The following is a 24,792-nucleotide window of genomic DNA, read 5'->3' as shown; positions in this document are numbered from 1 at the left end:
AGGCTTGTTAATGTTCCAATCAAATCACGGACGAATGGAAGGAAGTCTGCATGAAACCCATTAAGTCGCATTACTAAGTGTCCAATGTTACATAAAAGCTATAAATAACTTGTTCTTTTAGAGTTTTTTCTTTTTTCAATTTGCTTTTCTTGAAGTAATAGCAATGCTCTGCCTCAATGAATAAAACAATCTCGGAGCTGCCTTTGTGTGTAATCTGCACACTTGTTCTGTGCTGAGCAAAGATGGCGGGTGATAATCAATCAGAACCCAGAGGAGCAGGCCTGCGGGCTGCCATTCACAACCCCAGAATTTAAAAGGAGACCCAGAGGGAGTGTAGGGCTAGAACAGAGTAGCCTCTAGGTTTATAATCTTGTGAGATTATCTCTGGGGGAATAAATGTGGTATCTGTAAAAGTCACCTAGTCTTTCAAATATTTGTTGCAGAATTAATATTCTGGCTAATGAAGCATTATATACTACTGAAAACACCAAGCTTACAGCTAATCTGGCATGAACATAATATACTTCAGTGTCCAAGAATTATTACTGAATTAAGAAGGGTTTCTTTCCACACACCAGTGCATAGTCTTGCCTCTTTTGGCTTCCCAACTGTCAGAGGAAGGCATGAGGTGCTGGTAGTTGACAGCTGCCCAGCCAAGACGGTGACCGACTCAGCCATGAACTGGAATGCCCCTCTTCTCCTCCCTCCCTTTCTCTTCTTTGTGAGTGTGAGTGGGTATGAGTGTGCCCATGTGCACACCTGTGTGTGAATGCACTCAAGTGGCTATCTGTGTGTGGAACAGAGGCTGACTCTGCGATTCTGACCACTAATAGGCTTCCAATATTAAGAACAGATGAGACTTGTGACAAAGAGATGCATGTCTGTACAGTTTACACAGCACAGACGGTCATTCCTTTTTTTTTTAAGGGCAGTTAAAAAGAACTAGCCTGACCAGGCGGTGGTGGTGGTGTTCGCCTTTAATTCCAGCACTCGGGAGGCAGAGGCAGGTGGATCTCTGTGAGTTCGAGGCCAGCCTGGTTTACAAGAGCTAGTTCTAGGCCAGAGTCCAAAGCTACAGAGAAACCTTGTCTCGAAAAAAAATTAAATAAAAAAGCACTAGCCTACAAAGGCCAGACTAGCAATTTAAAATCTGAGTTTTCAAGTTTAAAGGCAAGAATTTTGAAAACAGATTGAAACCAAAATGAAGTGAAAGAGAATACAAGTTTAATATCTTTCTTTAAGGAAAACCAAAGAAATCCTTATGTACCTAGCTCAAATAAAGCAGAGGTTGGATGCACTCTGGATTCCTGAATTTCACTAGGAATCCTGTATTAACTTTTTTAGCCCACGTAGCATCTACGTTTTAGGACAGTTTTAATATTTATAATAACAGTCCTCAGGGCAAGCATATGGTTGTATTATTAGCTCTCCATTCGATGTCTGGCGAGACATTCTGTGAGATGAGAAGTGAATATTAGAAAAGACATTGAAAAGAAAAGATCAACACAGTTCTATTATTTAAGATCAACAGCCATGATATGGACCAAGCTTTATTTGCTTTTAAATCACATGAAGAGAACAAACGCTTTTCAAAATATTAAACTGGTTTGCATTAACAGAGGAGAAAGAAACTGAAGTGAAACCACAGGGATTGCTGACTTCAGACAAATATTTCTTCAAAACAAGAGATACTAGTTCCTCAGAGTCCTCTAACGTCAGAAAAAAGATCGAGAAAAACATTAATCCCCCAGTTATTACAGCTTTAAAAACGGCATGGGTCTTAATGGACATATGTTTACATTACAGATAGCAAGCGGAGTCCCTTTCTCATAAAACTCAGGACACCACTTGACGTCTAAACTAAACAAACAATGCAAGCCTCTTCTTCATGTTAAAAAGACTTCTAACCTGATCCGCCTTCTCTTCATTTTCCAAGACTAGGAGAAAGGAGTCTGAAAGCAAAAGGATGAACGAATCCCTTCCAGGGAGGAAGCATGCGCTGCTGGCGATGCACTCGCAGCCAGCGGCACGGCTAAGCACAGCCCGCACAGGCTCAGAGCACTAGCCGGTCCTCTCCGTCCTCCTGAATTACCTGACCGATGGAAGCTTGGTTTTGTTGCTTTAGGAAGCACTGCTTTTTACATTCCATTAGTTGTTCGAGATCACGCCACATCTTCGCTTGCTTCATGTTTGGACCATGACTTTCTCGTACAGCTTTTTGTTTTTCCCGGAGTTTCTATCATTAAAAACAGAAAAAGTAACAATAAAGTATTAGTTAAAGAGATTTACTTCTGTCGCCTGGTGGTGGTGGCAGCGCACGCCTTTAATCCCAGCACTTGGGAGGCAGAGGTAGGTGGATCTCTGTGAGTTCGAGGCCAGCCTGGTCTACAGAGCTAGTTCCAGAGCAGGCTTCACAGCTACCTAGAAACCCTGTCCTGAAAAACCAAAACAAGAAAGAAAGAAAGAAAGAAAGAAAGAAAGAGAGAGAGAGAGAGAGAGAGAGAGAGAGAGAGAGAGAAAGAAAGCCAAAAGAAAGAGATTTACTTCTGTCATCACGAGGCAGAGACGTATGATATGTTTTGTATATTTTATGAGGATTAAGAGGCAACTATGTTCTCTAAAACATTTACACTAAGAATATTTTAAAAGTTAATTAAAATTAACATATATGTAAAATAACTTGATGTTAAAAAAAACAGAAAAAGGAGCTGTAGAGATGTCTCAGGGGTTAAGAACACTTGCTACTCTTGCAGAAGGCTCAGGTTTGATTCTTAGATCTACACGGTGCTGGAACTCCAGTCCAGGGGCTCTGATGCATACATGTGGAACACTTATATATGTGCAGGCAATAGACACACACATTTACAAACAAACATATTGCTTCTCAGCCTTTTGGCAAGATCGAGTGTAAGAAACAAAAAATTATGAGAAAAACAAAAGGAAGAGAGGGGAAGGAAAAGGGGAGGGAAACAGAGGGGAATAGAGGGGAAGAGAAGGGAGGAAGGAACAGTCTGGTCTGAGCACAGAATGCAGAGGACTTGAAATCAAGGGACTGGAGGTTGAGCTGTGGCTTTGTCCCATTATTAGCAAGGCGCTTAGGTACCCAGGCCTTAGCCTTCTCAATTCTCAGCTGCAGGGAATAACAGGGAGCAATGCAAATGTGTGCCTCCTCCCCTTCTTCCTTCATTGATAACAGACCGGAACACTGCATGACCTAGCTGTGTTGTGCATGTTATTATCAGTAGATGCTATATTCTACCCTGAAATAACGTACATTCTATGTAAATTCAAATTACCAAACCACTTTTGCATATCTTCTTCAGAGACATCAGTGATTTTTTTTTTTTTTGTTCAAGACAGGGTTTCTCTGTAGCTATCAAACCTATCCTGGAACTTGCTCTGTAGACTATGTTGGCCTCAAACTCACAGAGATCCGCCTGCCTCTGCCTCCCAAGTGCTGGGATGAAAGGCGTGCACCACCACCACCAGTCAATCAGTGATTTTTTTTTAAAGAAAGGTGTTTACTATTTAATAAGCCAAAATTTTTTATGAGAAATATCTTTTATAAATAAGACCAGAATCAGTGGATCTCTGCGAGTTCAACACCAGACTGGTCTACAAAGTGAGGACATCCAGGGCTACAAAGAGAGACCCTGTCTGGAAAAACAAACAAAAAACCAAAAATCCATTTATTTTATTTTTACTTCTGTGTATGGGTGTTTTGACTGTATGTGTCTGTGCACCAGGTGCTTGTCTGGTCCCCATGGAGGCCAGAAGAGGGCACTGGACCCCTGGAACTAGAGTTACAGAGACGTGAGCTGCCATGCCCGGTGCTGGGGACTGAGTCAGGGTCTGTGGGAAGGCAGACAGCGCTCTTCCCCACTGAGCCATCTCTGCAGCCTCCACAATTACTTTGTTACTAACAGTCTACAAAGTTTCACCTGCTAATGCTGGTTTACTTACTGACTATAATTATAGAGAGAAGTAAAAACTGTTTTCAACTAATTGCAAAAATAAACATGGGTTCTGTAAACCAAGGAAGGCTGATTAAAAAGAGCAGCCAGAGTGAAGAGAGGAGGAGAAACAAGGTGGGGCTGGCAGTGTACATATACGGAAGAGTATGACAGAAACACCGATGGACTACTACAGGAGAACACCAGGAGGGAGAGGCAAGCGAGACACAGCAGCCACCGCACAGGAACACACTCATCTTTCCTCTTTTAGGACAAAGCTCATCCACCGTCAGGACAAATGAGAATGCCGGTGGCTGATGCTTGCCCAAATAAGAGGATGAACCAGGATAAAGGCAAGATTTAAACCACTGGTTAAATACTGCCCACCCCAATTATGGATACTAAAAGTAAATATAATAGAAAACAATGAGAGAACATACAGGAGAATTTTCAGATACAACTCTAATGTAACATGTTTATACAATACAGAAAGCACAGGATTAGCATGAGAAATTTGTTTTTGTTTTTGTTTTTTTTTTGTTTTTTGTTTTTTGTTTTTCGAGACAGGGTTTCTCTGTGGCTTTGGAGCCTGTCCTGGAACTAGCTCTGTAGACCGGGCTGGTCTCGAACTCACAGAGATCTGCCTGCCTCTGCCTCCCGAGTGAGAAAATTTTATGTTGTGAGGGATGTATCTCACCACAAACATGTTTATGTTCACAAATTAAAAGTATCTGGAAAAACCATTAAAGTATGTTAGGAATTTTAAGAGTTCTGAGCATGACTTTTTCAGATATAGTAAACTTAAATTATAATTTTTCTTATATTACTAAAACAATTTCTTTACCAGAAATGCTAACAACCTATAAAAATTATTTAAAGGAGCGACTATGGGTAGAGGAGATGGCTCCATGGGTAAGATGCTTGCTGCTCAAGCCTGAGGATCTGGGTTGGGATCCCATCACCTGTAACCTCACCACTGGGAAGGGGACGGAACAGGAGGATCCCAGGGCCTTGGTGAGGGAAAACCTCAGAGCTCACAGTTCAGTGTGACCCCTCTCAAAGGACTAGAAGAGGGCACTTATGGGTCTCTGGCCTATGCCTGTGTGTGTACAACACACACTTGGAAACACTAGTTTACTCGGGGTTGGCTTGGCTGTTTAGATCCTCTCTGGAAATGAGGAGTGAGGTTATGGGTTAGTCTGGCTCATTCTGCTTAAAAATACTTTATATCCCATTGCTCCTACAGCTTTCCCCGAGCTCTTGCTTAAGTAAAAAATTACACTGGAAGGAGCAAGAATTTCTTCTTGATGTTGTAGATTGAAACCAGGCTTTTGTACATGATCAGCATATGTATTACTACTGAGCTTCCCTCAGCCGAAGAATAGTCCGTAAATGACTTAGAAATTAAGCTTGTAAAGGAACTTAAGGTTTCATAAACAGTTCTGTACACATCAACATCCATCCAGACACTTTTCTCTGCATGTATGTCTGCACCACATGCATGCCTGGTGCCCACAAAGTCCACAAGGGGACTTTGAAATCCCTGGAACTGGAGTCATAGACAGCTGTGAGCTACCATGTGGGTACTGGGAATTGGACCCAGGTCCTCTGGAAGAGCAGCCAGTGCTCTTAACCACTGAGCCATCTCTCCAGTGCCCTAGGACTTTCCTAAACAAGAGAAACAGGGGAACAGTTTCATATTAATATAACGTGGAATCTTTAAAGTCTATTGACAATCATACTAATTTCTAAAAATCTAAACAATCTATTGTTAATGTATTTTACAAATGAATGTTTATATAAACTAATTCAAATGTATTAATTTATCTTCCTTCCTTCTTTCCTTCTTTCCTTCCTTCTTTCCTTCTTTCTTTCTTTCCTTCCTTCCTCCCTCCCTCCCTCCCTCCCTCCCTCCCTCCCTCCCTCCCTCCCTCCCTTCCTTCCTTCCTTCCTTCCGTCCTTTTTCTTTTTTAATGGCTTTGCAAGACAGGCTTTCTCTGTGTAGCCCTGGCTGTCCCGGAACTTGCTCTGTAGACCAGGCTGACCTTGAACTCAGAGATCCACCTGCCTCTACCTCCAAGTACTGGGATTAAGGTGTGTGCCACCACCACCTGGCAAGTGAACACGCACACAACACACACCCCTGTGCAAGTGCATACTCAAGTGCTTGAGATGGATTTGGACAGCAGAGAACCTCCTTCTAGTGTGAGTTCTGGAGAATTTACTCAGGTCACCAGGCTAACCACACTCAGCGCTTTTTTTTCTGTCTTTTTTCTTTTCTTTCTTTTTTTTTTTTTCTTTCTTTTTTTTTTCCAAGACAGGGTTTCTCTGTGTAACTTTGGAGCCTGTCCTGGAACTCACGTTGTAGACCAGGCTGGCCTCGAACTCAGAGATTCGCCTGCCTCTGCCTCCTGAGTGCTGGGATTACAGGTGTGAGCTACCATGCCTGGCCTACCCCTTTAAATTCTTAAGAAGGAATTAGCACCCCAAAAACTGTAGCCTTCCAAAAGAATGACAATGTCAGAACTGTGCAATAGTCTGAATTAGAAACATTAAAAAATAATTCTTACCTTACCAAGGTTTTCTTGTTCAGTAATATTTTTGGTATACTGTTCCCTAGGGAGTCAACACAATGATTTAACTTCAACTTGAATTGATTTAAACATACCATTAAACTATATATTAGCAAAGCTATATACATTTACAGTTTCAGCAGAATCAGAATGAAACTCATTGGATACTTTGTTCTTCCTCATGTTCAGTCATTTCTTCCAGTGAACAGTAATTTAAAAGGGGGAGGGCAGAGCATTACATGGGAAATTAAGTTAAGAAAATTAAGATGTTAAGTACTATTTTTGGTTAATCTATCCTTAAAACAATGGCAACCCATGTGCTTAAATTACACATTGCCTTTTAGAGTCTGCAGAGAGTAGAGCGCACTTTAAATACATGCTAACAGTATGTGATTCTACAGTGCTTCCAGGAAGTCACCCTTCAGAGGAACTCCCACCACTTAGGAAACCAAGCAAATACTATTGGTTCACCAGTGCACGGAACCTTGAAGACTGACAGGCTGAAGGCATGTAGACAGGGAGATGCTGAGGGAGATTACAGTCTCTATTCAAAGGAATGATGCAGAGCTGTGACAAAGAATGTGACAAGTCTACACATAATGAAGAGGGAAAATTCTAAATAAATAAAGATAATTTATATACACATTTATGTGTACATACATTTCTCATGCATTTGCTAACATACACACATGCAGACATATTTGCATTTCTTTTTTTAACGATCTCATGTAGCTGAGCATGGCCTCAAACTTAAGTGTATAACTAAAGCCAGTCTTGAATTCCTGACTGCCTGCCTTTACCTCTCAAGTGCTGGTGATTACAGAGGTGCCACCATCCACCCTTCCTTCCTTCCTTCCTTCCTTCCTTCCTTCCTTCCTTCCTTCCTTCCTCCCTCCCTCCCTCCCTCCCTCCCTCCCTCTCTCCCCCTTCCTCCCTTCTCCACCCTCTTTACCCCCCCTCCCCCACCACCAGAGTCTGACTAAATATCTGGCTGGTCTTGAATTCACCTAGGATAGACCAGGTTGGCCTTAAGCTCACAGAGATCCTCCTGCCTCTGCCTCCCGAGTGCTGGGATTAAAGGCATGACTCACATACATACACCTTTAATGAGGTTCCACCATTTTTCTCAGGCTGGCCTCAAACTCAGGTATCTCAGGCCAGTCCTAAACCCATAGTCCTCTAATCTCAGTCTTCCAAGTGCCCAGGTTACAGGTGTGTATCATCAAGTTCACCTTGAAAGCACTCAGTATCTGTGTATGCTACTCCAAATGATTACTTTTTGGTTTTACAAATATTTTTATAAGCTAAAAAACTCATTTTAAAGTAAAAAAAAGTATTTAAAAATCAAAGTACAAGTATATTTTAATGCTATGTAAAATATATTTAATGCTGCTTGCTTTTTTTAAAAGCAAGATTTAAAGTAGGTGACGTGTTAAGGTCAAAAGACTAAAGGTAAAGATTAAGGAATAGATGGCAAGTGTCCAGACTAATTTATGCCAACTTTGCACAAGCTAGAGTCACGTAGGAAAAGGGATTCCCAATCGAGAAAATGCTCCATAAGATGAGGCTGGAGGTAAGTCTGTAATGCATTTTCTTAATCCATAATCAATGTAAAAGAGCCCTGATCACTGTGGGTCATGCTACTCCAGGGCAGTGATCTTGGGTTCTAAAGAAAGCAGGCTGCGCCAGCCATGAAGAGCAAGCCAGTGAGCAGCATCCTCCATGCTTTCTGCTTCAGCTCCTGCCTCCTGGTTCCTGTCTTACTTGAGTTCCTGTCCTGTTCCAAATACTTATAAGCTGATATAAACCTTTTCCTCCCCAAACTGATTTTGGTCAATGGATTTTTATCACAGCAACAGAAACCCTAATTAAATAAGGAATGGGAGGAGACCTTAGATCTTAAAATTGTTTGTTTGTTTGCTTACTTGTGGGGAGGGATGTTTCAAGACAGGGATTTTCTGTATAACAGCCCTGGTCTTGAACTTACAGAGATCCACCTGCCTCTGTCTCCCAAGCTCAGGAATTAAAGGCATGCACCACCATACCTGGCTAGATCATATATTTAAATGCAAACATTGTCTTTGTTTCTCTGTGCCAACTTAGATTATACTATTATAAGAATAAAGCAAGAAAAGATGGAGAATCGAGGATATCATAAACCACAGCATCAGCAGAGAAAGATCACACCTCAGTAGTGCAAGGAAACGAGTGAGTGGCTAGGACAGGGGAACGGCAGAGAAAGCACCCATGGTCCCTGCAGAGAAGCACAGGAAGTATTTGTACACAGGAACAAGGGTGAAAATGGCCAACAGTCCCATGAGCCTTCATTTTGTCCTTACTCATGAAACACAAGGCCCAACTGCTTGCTGTCCATGATCTCCAAATGATGCTAGGATGAGCTAAATGACATCGTAACCCAAGAAGAATGTATGGAGTCAGGTGTGGCGCACATCTTTATCCCAGCACTTGGGAGGCAGAGGCAGGCGGATCTCTGAGTTTGAGGCCAGCCTGGTTTGCAGAGTGAGTTCCAGGATAGCCAGGACTATACAAAAAAAACCCTGTCTGTGGGGACAGCAGGGGTGGGGGGAGAGTATGGTCATAGCTCAGATGACTTTAAGGAATGTACTAGAATCGTAGGTCTGAGACTTGTCCACAATGTTTTAGCATTCTCATTTACATAGCAATTTCTCAGGAAACCAACAGGCTTATTACAGTAGTATGCTAGCCCCAACCAGACATGCACAAGGCTCTCGGTTTGTACCTGGTACTTTGCTGAGATGGCGGTCGGGGGCGAGGTTAAAACAACAACAACAAATGCAGGCTATTTCCTAAATCTTTGGGCTAATTAAAAAGAAGCCAATATTGAAAATGGAATGACAATAAGTTTTGTCTCTGTAATAATATTTGTAAGAACGTATCCGTGAGTTTAGAATGTAACCAACACTATTTTTTCATATTATCTTCAGAATTATTTTAATTACAATTATGTATGTGTGTGCACTTGCATATGCACACTTGCATCAGAGAACAACTTGCATGAGTATGTCCTCATCTTCCACAGTGTAGATCCCAGGGGTATTATTCAGGTTATTAGGCTTGGTGGCAAGCACCTATACCCTCTGAGTCATTTTGCTGACCCCTTTTTACAATATTCGAATGTAATGCTATAGTCATGGCACAATTTTTTTCCACAAAATAACTCGAGGAATATGCAAGTTTATTATGGTTGTGTTAACGTATGCATGCAGGTGCGCTCACCCATGTGGGCCGTACAGAAGCCAAAGGTTGATTTCAGTTAGCTTCCTCCCTTGCCTCTGTTCCTCATGTTTAAAGCAGTCTCTCTCATTGAGCCTCACTGGCTGACCCGTGAGCTCCATGGGAAGTGCCTGTCTGAGCCCCAGTACTGGGGTTCTAGGCACCTGCATCACATCTGCTCTGTGTGGGTGCTGGGGACTCACATTCAGCTCCTCATGCTCGTACAGTGAGTGCTTTACTCCTCAGCCATACGGACTTTGTTCTAAATAAAAACTATCTTACATTTACTTATTTTGTATGTGAATGCACATTCAAACGCCTGTGCCACAGCACACGCGTGGAGGTCGGAGAACAACTTGTGGAACTCAGTTCTCTCCTTCTGCTATGTGGGTTCTGGGGATTGAACCCCAGTTGTCAGGGCTGGCAGTAAGCACCCTTACCCATTAATCTACCCCACTAGCCCCATATTGGATGTTTTAGTGATAAAGTACATCCTGTCAGAAAATGATTGGACATTTAACAGTTCAGAAGCAATTACCTCCTTCTTCCTTTTTTAGACTGACAATGTTGAAGAAGTGAATAAAATTTCTAAAATGTCTATTTTTCAAGAACAAATCAACTATTCTCATTTCTTACCACTGACAATACAGACTAAGAGAGCAGAGTTTACATTCTTTGAAAGAATCTGATAAGAACGTTTATAGTTTAGTATGGAGAGCATGCATTAAAGCCGCCCTATTCCTAGAGGAGCTCCAGTCGGCCGTGCCTTCTGGTGTACACATGGACAGTGCTACAGGCTACTCCCTAGGCTCCCCCCTGGGAACACCAATGCACAGACACTCAAAATCTCAACTGCAGCCGCAAATGTGACCCCTACCCTTTTGTGTTCTTACTTGACAGTGAAAAGAAAACTTCTGAGCTGGGTTATGGTGGTGCATCCCTTTAATCCCAGCACTCAGAGGCAGAGGCAGGCAGATCTCTGTGAGTTCGAGGCCAGCCTGGTTTACAAGAGCTAGTTCCAGGAGAGGCTCAAACTCTACAGAGAAACCCTGTCTTAAAAACAAACAAACAAACAAACAAACAAACAAAAAACGAAGAAAAAAAGAAAACACCTCCATTATTGCATTTTATTACAACTTGCAATTTAGCTATAAATGTATTTTAAGGCAAGAGTTGATTCAGTACAGACAGTATGCCACAAGTTGAGACTACAGAGAGTCGCCATTTAAGACTAAGCAGTCTTTGCACACCCTTCCCATTTCAAAGGCTGGCAATGCTGCAGTCACAGGGTTTCTAGCTGAGGCAGAAGTCACACCGTACAATCAGCAGGCAGATGGCCAGAGTCCCAGCCAAGTGTGCTTACGGAGACAACATTAAAGCGTTCACGCTTACACAGAGCTAATACACAAGTCACATATTCTTGGAGGTGGGAGTGGGGTTAATGGTTAATGGAAGGTGCAAGGGTTTGGAACCCGATAATGGTGATGAGTCAGCATTGTAAATGTAATCAGTGCCACTAACTACCTGCTTAGAGGTGGCAAAAGTGTCACTTTTATATTTTATATAAATATATATATTTATTACATGACAAAAAGAAAGCAAGATGTACAACTGTACCCCATTAGGAGGGCGAGAATCACTAAGGTTCAGTAATAGCTCAAATGCTCTGTAAGCTTCTATCTTATTTATAAACCTACAGCCGAAAACACTGAGTAAGTCAATTCAAAAATAAAATAACTTGCCTGATTGCTTTCCTTTTTTCTTGTTGATCAGAAGAGACGTAAGCCTTCATCTCATCAGTTGCTCGGCGAAGCTGAACTTCCAGGTTCTAAATGCAAAGACAGGCTTCAGGAAGTCTTTACTGTTGGGGGCCTCAGAAAGGGCCTACAAAATGACTCAGCAGGTAAAGTCTAGCAACCCGAGTTCCATCCCCAGAACTGACACAGTGGAAGGAGAGAAATGAGTCCTGCAAGCTGCTCTCTGACCTCCACAGACACACCAGGGCACACACATACACACACTCTATCCATCCATCCATCCATCCATCCATCCATCCATCCATCCATCCATCCATCAATGAAATAATTTTTAGTCAGGTCTCAGGAAGCAGAGTCAGGCAGATCTCTTTGAGTTCGAGGCCAGCCTGGTTTACATAGTGAGTTTTAGGACAGCCAAGGCTACATTAAGAGACCCCCATCTTGAAAATCAAAAACCAAAACCAAACGAACAAAAAATAACCGTTTTAAACACTTTCAGGAGTGCTTTTGCTGCATACTCTTTGTCTCACCTTAATCACACAGTTTGTATAATGGTATTTACTCTCCTCCTGAAGACATTCTTCACGCAGTCCTCGTACTTCCTACAATATAATGTTAAGTGGGTAACAAATTATTGAAAGAATAAATGAGAAGTTGGCTTTAAATGCACAACAGAAGAGTGGTCACCAGAACCACCCCAGCACAAGCTTGTCTACAGTAACAGTGTAGTACCGCTGGCCGCCGGGTGACTCCTGGCACTTTCTAACCTGCTGGTGCAGCTACTCACTCACCAAGTTCTACGTGACTAGACTCTGGTAGGAGCTAGGGACATAGCACTGAGGAAAACAGGAATGAAGACTATTTGTGATGGGTACAGGTGTTATGTGGGTAAATGGCTCAGTCAGCAGGCCAGCCTGATGAGGAGAATGGGAAATACTAGGGAGCGCAATCAGGAAAGTCTGTGAGGAGGCAGTGACCTTCAGGTGGAGATCTATGTGATAAAAATAAAAGGGGAGAGAAGACACTGAGTGTCCTGGGCAGAGAGAAGAGTGCATACAAAAGCCTGGAGGTGGAACTGAGCTTGGCCAGTCTGGACTGCTGGACAAGGAGGCCTGCAGGACACGGTATGACCTTGACAAGGTAGGAGGAGCCCCACACAAAAGAATTTGGAGGTTAGGTTTCACTTAAGTGTAGTGGGAAGCCAATGAGGGTGGCCTATATCAGAAACTAGCTTCTTGGTCTGTTATAGGAGATTAAATGTCAGAAGACAAGAGATTGGATAGATGGCTACTGTGGAGTCTGGGCAGGAGAGTATGGACCTTAAGCTTCAGGGGTAGTGGTACAGATGGAAAAACTCAGTGGATAAATATAAAGTTCAAAAGATTAAAGGCCTTTGAGCCCTGGAGGCAGTCTAGGAGACGATGATAAAGATGTAAGAACTCGCGACACTGAGTGAGAATGTGCACACACAGGTAGCTTTCGCTAAACTGTTGAAATAAAAACTCCATTCTTACCTGTTCTAATTTGGACCGATTGCTTTCAAGGCCTGCTGCACAGCTATCATACTGGGCTTTCTTTTCGTCACACTCCTGGGTTAGTTCCTAGTTTGAAAAGGGCAAATGATTAAGTGAAAAACAAACGCATAAAAATGTGGCTCTGAAACAATGCATGGCCTTGTCAGTCTTGTAACTTGAGTCTAAGCTTCTTGGCATACTTATGAGTTATTTATACAACAATTGGACATTTGAGAATTATGACAGATGGGGGTGCTGATAAGAATAATAGCTACCATGTACTCATCTGTGTGCCAGGCTCTTGCTTAGGAGCTGGGGCTATAACAGCAAGCAAAACAGCATTCCCCTAAGTAACGCTCGGAGTGCACAGGCTGTAAGAGCTCCAGCGGACAGACGCAACCTGCACAGCAGCACGCAGGACTCTCAGACCTAATCCAGGCTTGGGGACCAGTGGAGCTGACTTCCTGGAGAAACTGATATCTAAACTGAGAATGGGGGATTAGTAAGAATGGTTAGGGAAAGGGAGGCAAGGGAAAGAAGATGCTTTTTTTTCCCCTTAAACAACAACAACAATGGAACACCGTGTGTAAAGGATTGGGAAGTACAGGAGATGAAAGATTCAGGAATGTAAGAGTAGTCCATTATCAGTGTATCTGAGAATATCCAGAGAGAAGGATGACGATGAATGTGGGTGTCTGATAAGAACTTTGTGAATCCTACCCGGGCACATGAACAATTAAATCTTACAACAATATCCTGAAGGAGGTACTTACTGTTACCTCCACATGAGGCTTAGAGAACACTCAGAAAGGCCTGCATCTATAAAGGGCAGAGTCAGAGTGAATTCAGGCTCCTCTAAGAGCTTCAAGGTTTAGTCACATATTTTGAAGGAGATAATCTAAAAACCTGCTGCAAATATACAAGGATGCTAAGTATTTGCAAATGCTTGTTAAGGAAGAGCAAATGTCTCTTAAAATCCAGAGCTGAACTGAATCGCTAAGGAATCAGAATCATCAGGACCAGAAACAAGAGACGGACAGTGGCTCTCCTGGGGAAATGAGGGTGAGGAGTTGGAACTGAGGACCCCATAGTAGACCGTGGTTAAAGAGTAAGGGTAAAATCAGCCTGGAAATGACCTTGGTTCTACATAGTAGCACTCTCAGAATCGAGCATTACCATGGAAGAGGAGTGTTGTATGGGCTGTCTCTGTTGTGCAGACCCAAATGGCTTGGGGTAACTAGAATGGCATAAAGACTGAGAGAGTATTATGGCTTTATGTATTAAAATGAGCTAACGGGAGGCCAACGAGATGGCTCAGTGAGTAACAGCGCTTGTTGACAATCCCTGGGACTCACGCAGTGGGCAAAAAACTGACTCCCACAAGTTGTCCTCTGACATAGATGCACGTATATGTGCACACATACATACCCCCCCACACCAAAATAAATGACTATAACAATCGTATGTCCCGTCAGTAGGAAAGGTCAGCAGCTGTGTGCACATAGACAGCTTCTCACTAAGATGAACTTGCTACAGTTGATGACAGAGCCTTCTTCAAAAACAAAGAGAAATGAAACAAACATGGCTGGTCTGGAACTTAAAACTTACTATGTAGACTAGTCTGGTCTCAAACTCACAGAGATCTGCCCGCCTCTGCCTTTTGAGTGCTGAGATTAAAGGCCTGAGTCACAATGATGCTAGTGACAGCTTTTCTTCTCTTTTTTCTTTTGTTGACCTGTGAATCTGAAATCTAAACCAATCAAGATACAGCTTAAACTCAGGCTGACAATGGGTTTAGATTTCTCCACCTACATGGTCTAAGAACTTGCAAGCTGAGATAGTAGCTCAAAACTAGCTTCTAGCTTATGACAGTTCTAAAACCTTAGGCCAGAAAACTGAATAACCACTCCCTGCTGCCAGAATTCAAGAGACAAACAATCCACAGAGCACATGACTGTGGTCCAGCTTTTGGGAGGCTGACAGAAGAGGAGGAGTGAGTCACACAGCCATACTCTGTTTCACACAACAACAGAGACAGACATTGGTGTGCACATACATACACATAAAAAAAATAAAATGACCCCCCCCAAAAAAAGGGAATTTGAGGTCTGGAGAGATGGGTCAGCAGTTGAAAGCTAGGCTCACAAGCAGAGGACTTGAGTTTAGTTGCCAGCACCCATGTTATGAGGCGCACAACCTCTTTTTTCTCCAGTTCCAGTGCACCTATGGCTCTCTTCTGGCTTCTCTGTGCCCCATACAAACAAACAAAGGAATGAACGAATGAATGAATGACTTTCAGGGAGGGTGGCTGCTTGGAAGGAAGGTATGAAATACAGGCAGCAATGGTAAGCACTGGTAGCTATGAGGTGAATCTAAACCAGACATGGCTGTATAAAGTAGGAATTATGATAGTAAAAACACCATGACAGCTGCTCTCAGAGATGAAGAAATAAGAAAATAAAATGTCAGAGGACTATTATGCCCAAAGTCCAGATCCCTACAACATTACCACGAAGTCGTATCTGATGCAAAAGCAAAGAGTTTTTATTGTGAGTTAACTCGGGTCCTCCATTTGTTTGAAGCAGGGCAGCAATAGGACTAGCTCAGGAGAGACCCCAGCAGCAAACATAGGGGGTTCATATCACAAAATTTCTGGAAAATATTTAAAACACTTAATTGTTATTATTATTTATGTGTGTTGTTGTCCTTATTTTGTGTGTGTGTGTGTGTGTGTGTGTGTGTAGTGTGTGTGTGAGAGAGAGAGAGATGGAAGAGCAGATAGGAAAAATATTATTTTTGTGACAAGGTCTCCGATAGCTTAGCTGGCCTTGAACTTTTTTCTATAACAAAGATTCCTCTGGGTTCAGGAAAGAGAAGTCCTGCTTCAGGAACTCAGCTCACTCACAGCTGGGGCAAGAGACCCAACAGCAACCCACAGAACAAAGTCTTATCTTTATAGACTTAAAAAGATTTATTTGTATTTAAATGTACATGTATGTCTCTGTGAGCATCTGTCACATCTGTGCAGGTGCCCATGGAGGCCAGAAGGTATCAGATCCTTTGGGGCTGGAGTTACAGGAGGTTGTATGCTACCCTGTGTGGGTACTGTGGGCCAAACTGATTTCTGGAAAAGCAGCAAGTGCTCGAAACCTCTGTCTCCAGTCCACTTTTTAGATTTTAATGGGGAGAAGTCTGTGCCGCGAGATAAGGCCTTACTACTAAGGTAGCATGGCTTCTGCATACGCGGGATTTAGCACCTTAGTGAAGGAACTAGATGGGCCACAGGCCAAGCCTTAGGCCTGGGATAGAGAGAGCTGCAGAGAGGTGTAGCTACCCCCTCTATAGCAGCAGCATCTGCGGCCTAGGATGACCTCACTTCCCTTCTACCCCATCCTACTCCAAGTGTTGGGTTACAAGTGTTGGCCTCAGGCCCAGTTCTATGTGGTACTGGGGACTAAACCTAGGGTATGGGCACACTAGGCAAGCACTCTACCAGCTGAGCTACACCCCCAATCCCTATCTTTTCCTTAGACAATCTGTGCAGCTTGAATTATGTACAGTTTTGGGGTCTTGGGGTTTTAGGATCTCATGGAGCCCATGATGGCTTCAAGCTCAATATGCAGCTGTAAGCAAGGGTGACCTTGAACCTCTGAACCTTCTAACTCTACCACATTCAGCTTAGTTTTACTTTTATAAGAAAAAAAGCAAACAATCAGTAAAAAGTACTTCAAGAAGACTAAACAATCAGACTGTATACTTTAAATTGATATATTAGTAATTACATGTAATTATTCCATTTAATTACACAACTATGAATTACCTCAAGATGCTGTTCTAGCTACAAATGATTATAAAAAATTTAGATAAATTGTAAGATGCAAATCTTGAATGGATGATACTCTTAATTTTAAATAGTTGTAGTATTCTAAGTGCAATAGTTAATTGTAAAATTCCCTAAATACTTGAGGGTAGCCCATTAAAGTTAAAAAGTATTCAATATTTTTATTTTACAGACACCTAATTTTTTTTATTAAGAAGGAAATATATACTGGAGAAAAAAACAGCATCGTCACAAAATGGTAATTACATATAGAAGAATAAAAATAGACCCATATTTACTACTCTGCATGAAATTCCAGATGGATCAAAGACCTCATCATAAGACCTGATATCCTGAATCTGACAGAAGAGGAAGTGGGGAGTACACTGAATTCACTGACACAGGAGAGGAGTTCCTGCGCAGAATCCCTGTAGTACAGACATTTAAGAGCAATGATTAATAAATGATCTCGTGAAGTTGAAAGCTTCTGTACAGCAAAGCACACCATCATTCGAGGAATGAGGGAGCCTCCAGAATGGGAAGAGCTTTTTTTTTTTTAACCAATTCTACATCTGACAGAAGCTTTGTATCTAGACTATACAAAGACCCCCCCCCCAAAAAAAACCTGAGCATCAAGAAAACAAGTAAGTCATTTTAAAAATGGGGTATAACACCAAACGCATCAACCAGGAGCCATAGGCGCTGGGTGGTTGGACACTATGGTGATCTCTTTGTGATGAAGCATGACCCACCGGGGCAACCTGAGTTCAACAAGGAGAACTTTGCACAGGTCTGGGACGGTCCACTCTGTGCTCCAGGGGGACAGAACGGGCCCACCTGGTACCTTGCAGTACCAGCCAAATGAACCCCATTGGTGTGAGCAGAGGTATGGTACAGTGGTTCATGGGAGAGAGAAAGAGAGAGAGTCAGAGTGGTTCAGGTCCTATGGACAGAGGTAAATCTGAAGAAAGAGGAAGGGAGTGGGCTGAGATAGTGAGGGAACTGAACCCTGACCAGCAGCAGCAGCAGAGATCTCCACAACACAGGGCAGCAACAAGATACCCAGGGGAGCCCTAGAGCGGGTTCAGCATCAATATGGTAGTAGAAACCAGAGGCCTCGAACCAGACCAGTGACTCTGCAGTGAACACCCTGATCAACTGATCCTTTAAAACCTCTCACAGTAGATGGAGTCAAGCAGTCATAACTTTGGTATTTGTGGTCCAGATCTGACATAACAAAAGCCAAGTTTAACCTTACTAACTCCTCAGCTGGAAATGATACAATATTTTAAATTACTCTTGGTCTTTAAACACATGATAGTGTCACCAGGCATGACGACACACACTTCTAATTCTAGCACGTGGGGACTGAGGCAGGCAGATCTGAGTTCAAGGCCAGCCTGCTCTACAGAGTGAGTTCCAGGCCAGCCAGGACTACATAGTAAGATCTTGATTTAAAACAAATTAAAACAAATAAAATAAAAAGGTATGGCTTAAAAAGTTGAGGGATTCTCTTAGCTCAAGAGTTATGGGCAATAGTCAGACCCTTTCCCAAACAACAAAAATTTGAATTTAAACAATAGGAGAGGGGGTGTGGCTCACAGATACAATGCTTTGCCTAGCACGTATGTAATGCTGGATTCTATTGGCAACACCATAAAAGTTTTAAAAAACAAAACAACTTTTGGACGGCTAGGGCATCTCAACAGGAGATCAAAGAATGCCTGTCTAGCATGTGGAAGGCCCTGGATTCCACCTCTAGCAATGTAAAACATGCAAATAAAATTAAGGAAAACGGGGAAGTTAATAGTGAACATTTTCGCATAACAGGAGTAGAAAGGCCATACTGTGAGATACAGACCATAAAGTAGTAGAAGCTGAGGCTACAAGGCATAACTAGCCTCCCACAAAAGGAGGGAGGCCAGAGGTGGAAAAAAGAAACGGTGGCAGAAATATAGAAAGATCTCAAAGAGATTCATGTGGGGGTCACATTACATCACTAGTATACTGTAATACAGACTCTTGCTCTCTGTTTCCACTACACGATTTAGACTAGTGCCTAGTTTCTGTGCCTGCCTCCCTCCCTTCCCTCCCCCACTCCCTCCCTCTTTCCTTCCCTCCCCTCCCATAAAGGAAGTCTCTGTCTCTTTGGGTAATTGTAAGGCCCAAATGAAAAATGTGAGTACATAGTTAGTACTTAATAAATATTAATATCAAATATCATCATTACCCATAAGTCCCCAATGCTCCTATAACTTCTCTGGTTCAAACTTTCCTAGAGTCCCTCGACCAGCTCCATGATACCATGTGTTTTCTTTTATCTTGCTTCAATTTCTTTACAGGCTGGTACTATATCACTTCATCTCCTCTGTGATGGTAGCAGTATGTAATAAGACATTAGAATAAAGACAACTTAGGCCAGACATGGTGGTACACACCTTTAAGCCCAGCACTTGGGAGGCAAAGGCTTGAGGACCTTTGTGAATTTGAGGCCAGCCTGGTTTACATAGAGAGTTCCAGAATAACCAGGGATACGTAATACAGGGATACATACTAGCACGTAATAGAAGAGAAAGACCATGTCAGAGAGAGAGAGAGAGAGAGAGAGAGAGAGAGAGAGAGAGAGAGAGAGAGAGAGAGAGAGAGAGAGAGAATTTCCAGGTTAGAGTCAGACCCCTACTTTTGTATCCCATTTGTCTATCTGGAGCCATTACGTTACTAAACCTGTCTCAGACTGCATGGCATTTTCTATAAAAAGGAAATCATGTCTAACTGATTTCAAAGTCTATGTGATTTTCTGCTCTGGGGCTGATTCTGACAGATGGTGTTCACGTGGAACTGGTTTTCCTAGTTCCATCCCCAAGCACAGGCAAGATGGCTCGCACTCAAACTTCCAATTACTACAGAGAATGAGGAAGAGCAGCTGCTAATGCCAATGGTAGAGGCCACTGGATCCTGCTGTGGAGGGCACTTACTTCTGACAGTTCATCTTTAAGTCAGGGCTTAGAGTTAGCGTCCAAGTAACGCACTTGAACTTCTCCTACCGTACTCTGCCCCACATGCCTGCAGAACAGCTGGCTTCAGTGGTGCCCAGGCACAGAGAACGGGGTCTAATAAATGCAGATGATTTAAAAGAAAATTTTCATCTGGCTGCATTTTTGTATTCCCATTTACATTCCTCCTCCTCCACCCGAGCCCTCATTAAATATGACACAGGGGGTAGCACAAACTCAGTAAAGCCTCTGTGGCCACATAACCACTGGCTTACGTCATAGCAACACGCTCACAACCATTTTCTTTCCATTTTCTCCCAAGTGGAACACTTAGAGCCCACCTAGTTCATCTGGGCAAGAGAGAGCTGAAACTATCTCAAAGTCAAACTCACCTGACATTTCTGACGTAACTGCCGGAGTTCTTTTATGACTGGGGCCAGAGCTGACTTCTTTTCTGATACCAGGGAATTCAGTTTTTTTACCTGTCATTTAAGAAAAAAAAAATGACATCTACAAAAATAAAAAAAATGCTACTTACATAAAAATACTACTGCAGTTAGAAAAAGATTTAAAAAAAAAAACCTGTAAGTTACTTCAGTGCCAAACAATAGAAAAGGGATTTATCAAATGTTAATTTCTACTTTCTTGACTTTTTTGTTTGTTTGTTTTTGGTTTTGTTTTTCAGGAGTTGATGTAGCTCTGGCTGTCCTAAAACTCACTATGTAGACCAGGCTGGGCTCAAACCCACAGAGATCCATTTGCTTCGGCCTCCCGAGTGCTGGGACTAAAGCTATGTATTACTACACTAAGCCAGTAGATGTCAACTTCTTAGCAAGGTGAAATGCCATTTATTGGTTCAAATGTCAATTATCATGATTGCGAACCATGACGAGGAAATGTTTGTTAACACTGAATGGATGACGCGACAGTACAGTTACTTGTCGACCACTATGAGATATAGTCTGTTAGAACACGTGCAACGCAGGTCACAGGAAATACACAATGCATGACGCGACAGTACAGTTACTTGTCTACCACTATGAGATATAGTCTGTTAGAACACGTGCAACGCAGGTCACAGGAAATACACAATGCATGGGGATTTTCAATATACCTAACCTGAATGGCCTGACAGAACAGGGGTCCTGAAGGCCTCCTCTATACTAAATACTAACCCTTTTTAGGAACTAGATTTGGGCAAAATCCAGAAAGTTCTAGGCTAACACTCAGGGTAGTCTTTGGGTTTGTAGCAGCAACTATTTACCAACAAATAAGGAAAGATTTCAAAGTTATGAATGATGCCTTCTGAGAGTGTCCCAGTGCACTTGGAGGAACTCAGGACATACACAAAGATGAAATTATTCTAGTACTTACTTTTACCATAAACACTTCTTTAATGTCATATTAAGATTCAAAGTATACACTGTTTTAAGTTGAACAATCATATTGTAATGGAAAAATTCAAGAGATAGATTTAAAAAAAAACAGATGAAAAAACGCAGGAAGAAAGCGAGGTTTGAGTGAATGTGTGTTGTTGACACAAGCTGAGGACCAGCGCCTGAGTCCCAAGGGAGCGGCACAGCCTTCCTCTGGTCTGAGTGCGAAAGCTGCCAGTGAGAGCAGACCGCGCCCACCATCGCTTTCTCCCCATAGCTGTGTATAGCCTGAAGCCCTGCGGAGACTGCTCCTATGCAGACAGACTCGACCTGCCTGCTTGTGCAGTGGTAATGTAATAAACACTACGCTTGATGTGGGGCTGCAGCTGCCCTGTCCATGCGCTCAGACCACCTGACCCAGCTTTTCCGTACATGTGTCTGTGTGTCTGTCCTTCCTTCATTCCCTTGCTGCCCCGGTTAGGTCAGCCCCTAGAGTCATGCAAGCATGGGGCAAAAGAATATAAAGTAAACAATGAATAGAGATTAATATTTAAATGTTTAACTGAAAATTAAACATAAAAACCTGCCTTCTAACCATGTAAGTTAATAAAATAAACAAGACAGAGGTGTCATTACCATTTCAGACATGTCATCCAGGGTTCGGCCTTTCATCTCATCAACCTCACTCTTGAGGGCCGACACCCTTTCTAGCTCTTCCTGGGTGTAACTGTACCCAGACACACCCTTCTTCTCTTCAATAGTATGCTGTAAGAAACAAAAAGACCATGAGTGTTGACATATTTTTCCCATAGGAAATACTTTCTATTTCTGTTGAAAAGTTGTAATTAATAAATTTGTTTAAACTCCCAACAGACAATCTGCACTCACTTCAATTACTACTTCATCCAGGAAGACATCTTTATACACCTATGTTCAAAGTTGCCATGCTATCTTCAGAAGCATAGGAAGTATATTTAATTTCAGACTCTCGAATAATTCTTAGCATAAAACCTAAAGCGCATGATATACTCAGTAAACATTTGGTGAGCATATGCACTCGTAAGTGACAAGTTGTATTCATTCACTCCTCTGGTATTCTTATATACTAGCTTTTCTGAGCACACTCCTGGGCACCAGTGTAGAATAGTGAACCAAAAAGGACAGGGACTCTTCCCTCAAAAAGCAATAGTGGAAATAAATACGCAATACAAAGACAAGTAAGTAGAATATATTCAATGTGAGAATAGATCTGGAAACTTTTTTAAAGATTTATTTATTAATTATTTACTATGTACACACTGTTCTGCCTCCATGCCAGAAGAGGGCACCGGATCTCATTACAGATGGCTGTGAGCCACCATGTGGTTGCTGGGAATTGAACTCAGGTCCTCTAGGAAGAGCAGCCAGTGCTCTTAACCTCTGAGCCATCTCTCCAGCCCCTAGATCTGGAAACTTAAACCATAAAATTGTTCGGGAAAATGTATGACATCCGTGCAAAGCTATGAGGAGGTATGAAAGTGGGACCCCAACAACTGAGTAGCAGCGTTAGTTTGGAAGAAAACATCAGAGTGTAACATCCTGGAAGACAAGTGGAAAAATGTGTTGTGCACGCATGTGTGTGCGGTGGCATTGTGTGGAGGCCAGAGGTTGACCCCAGGTGTCTTCTCAATTGTTCTCCAGTGTTCTTCACTGAACCTGGAGGTCAGTGATCTGGCTAGACTGACTTGCCAGTAAGCCACAGCAATGGTCTTATCTCTGTCTCTCTGGAGCCAGGGTAACAGGCTTGCAGTGGTGCACTTGACTTTTACACGGGTGCTAACTCAGGTCCTCATGCTTACATGGCAAGCGCTTTATTGGCTGAGCCATCTGCCAGTTCCTGTAGAAAAACATTACAGGGAAGAAATGGCCAGCTATGCTAAATGCTGCTAAAAGGTTGAGTAGAAAAGGATTCAAAATCAAAGGTAATTGTGATCTAGTGACAGGGTTCTGTGGCATGGAAAGTTTTAAAACCTATTGGAAGCCAGTGATGGTGGCACAAGACTGTAATGTCAACACTCAGAAGGCTGATGCAGGGAGATCAGGAGTTCAAGGCCAGCTCGGAATACATGGTGAGTTTTAGGACAGCCTAGCCTACACAGAAGACCCCACTTCAAAGAAAAATAAAAATATAGTCAGGAGCACGAAAATATCACATGTGAAGCCTGACATACAATAAAAATTACAGATAAATAAGGAAAGGTAGCAAAACAGGCCTGGAAAAATGACTCAGCAGTCAAAAGCACTTGCTGCTCTTTGATAGAGGGTCCAGGTTTGGTTGCCAGCAACCACATGGCCACTCACAACCATTTCTAACTCTAATTCCAGGGGATCTGATGCCCTCTTCTGACCTCTGTGGACATCAGGTACACATGTCGTACACATACATATATGCAGGCTAAAGATTTATACACATAAAAATACAAATAAAGGCCGGGCAGTGGTGGCGCATGCCTTTAATCCCAGCACTCGGGAAACAGAAGCAGGCGGATCTCTGGAAGTTCGAGGCCAGCCTGGTCTACAAGAGCTAGTTCCGGGACAGGCACCAAAGCTACAGAGAAACCGTGTCTCAAAAAAAAAAAACAAAAAAACAAAACAAAACAAAACAAAAACCCACCAAAAAACCAAACCAAACAAATAAATAATCTAAAAGAATAAAAGGTAACAAAACATAAAACAATAAAAAAAATCCAAAGTAAATCACTATGAGAAACAGTAATATGGAATGAAAAAAGAAAAAGTGAAACACATAATCAATAAAAAAAAAAAAAAGGACCAATGAGATGGCTCAGGACACTTGCTGCAAAGCCCGACAAGTTTGATCCCTGAGACCCACGTGGTGGAAGGAGAGAACAGACTCCTAGAAGTTGTCCTCTGACCTACACATGCGCAGTGATAAATGAAAACACATACGAACACACACAACAAACAGACAAATGTAATATCAATAAAAAAGGACCATGGGGAATGGTGACTTTGGTGATATTTTGTTTGTGCTATAACAAATAAAGCTTGCCTGGAGATCAGTATGTGGAGATAGCCACTAGTTAGCCATAGAGGCCAGACAGTAGTGGCGCACACCTTTAATCCTAGGTGGATTAAAGAAGTAAAAGGTCTCTCTAGTGGTTGGCTCCTTTACCTCTCTGATCTTTCAGCATTTATTCTGATATCTGATGATGGGGGAAGCTCTGTTAACCAATCACCTTTAAGACGTGGAACCTAGTTAAGGCGTGGCTACCTGGAACCCAGGAAGAAAAACTGGACCAGGTGCTCCCTTTCTCTGGGTGATTCCTGCGAGACACAGCGGAACTCGGACTTCCCATTCTTGTGGTGTGAGTTTCCCCTTATAACAATTAAAAATATAATTGTTTATCTTTAAGCTGGCCTGGTTATCTCCCAAATCGAGGAAACAATTACAGTTGGCGCCTGGTTCGTGGGCCACTTGAGTCTCTGGCAGCTCTGGCCAAAGGCGGCTACTCCATGTTCATTTGGGCATTACAATCTGACTCTAAGTT

The 24,792-nt window shown here is 42.4% G+C and overlaps 1 protein-coding gene across 5 annotated transcripts in view; it reads right to left on the bottom strand.

Moving 5' to 3' along the window:
• Ift81 (intraflagellar transport 81) overlaps window positions 1–24,792 on the bottom strand; it is an 85,531-nt gene that overhangs the window by 7,435 nt on the left and 53,304 nt on the right. For 4 of the 5 annotated variants that reach the window (XM_050146489.1, XM_050146490.1, XM_050146487.1 and 1 more), the window contains 7 exons: window positions 21,878–22,006; window positions 20,258–20,347; window positions 13,053–13,139; window positions 12,069–12,140; window positions 11,524–11,609; window positions 6,524–6,569; window positions 1,521–2,236 (listed from right to left, as the gene is read on the bottom strand). In XM_050146489.1, the coding sequence (XP_050002446.1) occupies window positions 2,054–2,236; window positions 6,524–6,569; window positions 11,524–11,609; window positions 12,069–12,140; window positions 13,053–13,139; window positions 20,258–20,347; window positions 21,878–22,006 (693 nt within the window). In that variant the 3' untranslated portion in view covers window positions 1,521–2,053. Of the gene's footprint in view, window positions 1–1,520; window positions 2,237–6,523; window positions 6,570–11,523; window positions 11,610–12,068; window positions 12,141–13,052; window positions 13,140–20,257; window positions 20,348–21,877; window positions 22,007–24,792 lie in introns of those variants that run through there. The other variant, XM_050146488.1, reaches the window with a different exon arrangement.

This window comes from Alexandromys fortis, unplaced genomic scaffold (assembly GCF_014885135.2).
Source record: "Alexandromys fortis isolate MF-2015 unplaced genomic scaffold, M_Fortis_MF-2015_v1.1 scaffold_56, whole genome shotgun sequence".
In the NCBI taxonomy this organism is placed as follows: Eukaryota; Metazoa; Chordata; class Mammalia; order Rodentia; family Cricetidae; genus Alexandromys; species Alexandromys fortis.
Note: the sequence above shows the minus strand (reverse complement) of the source record. Positions and strands in the feature narration are given on the sequence as shown.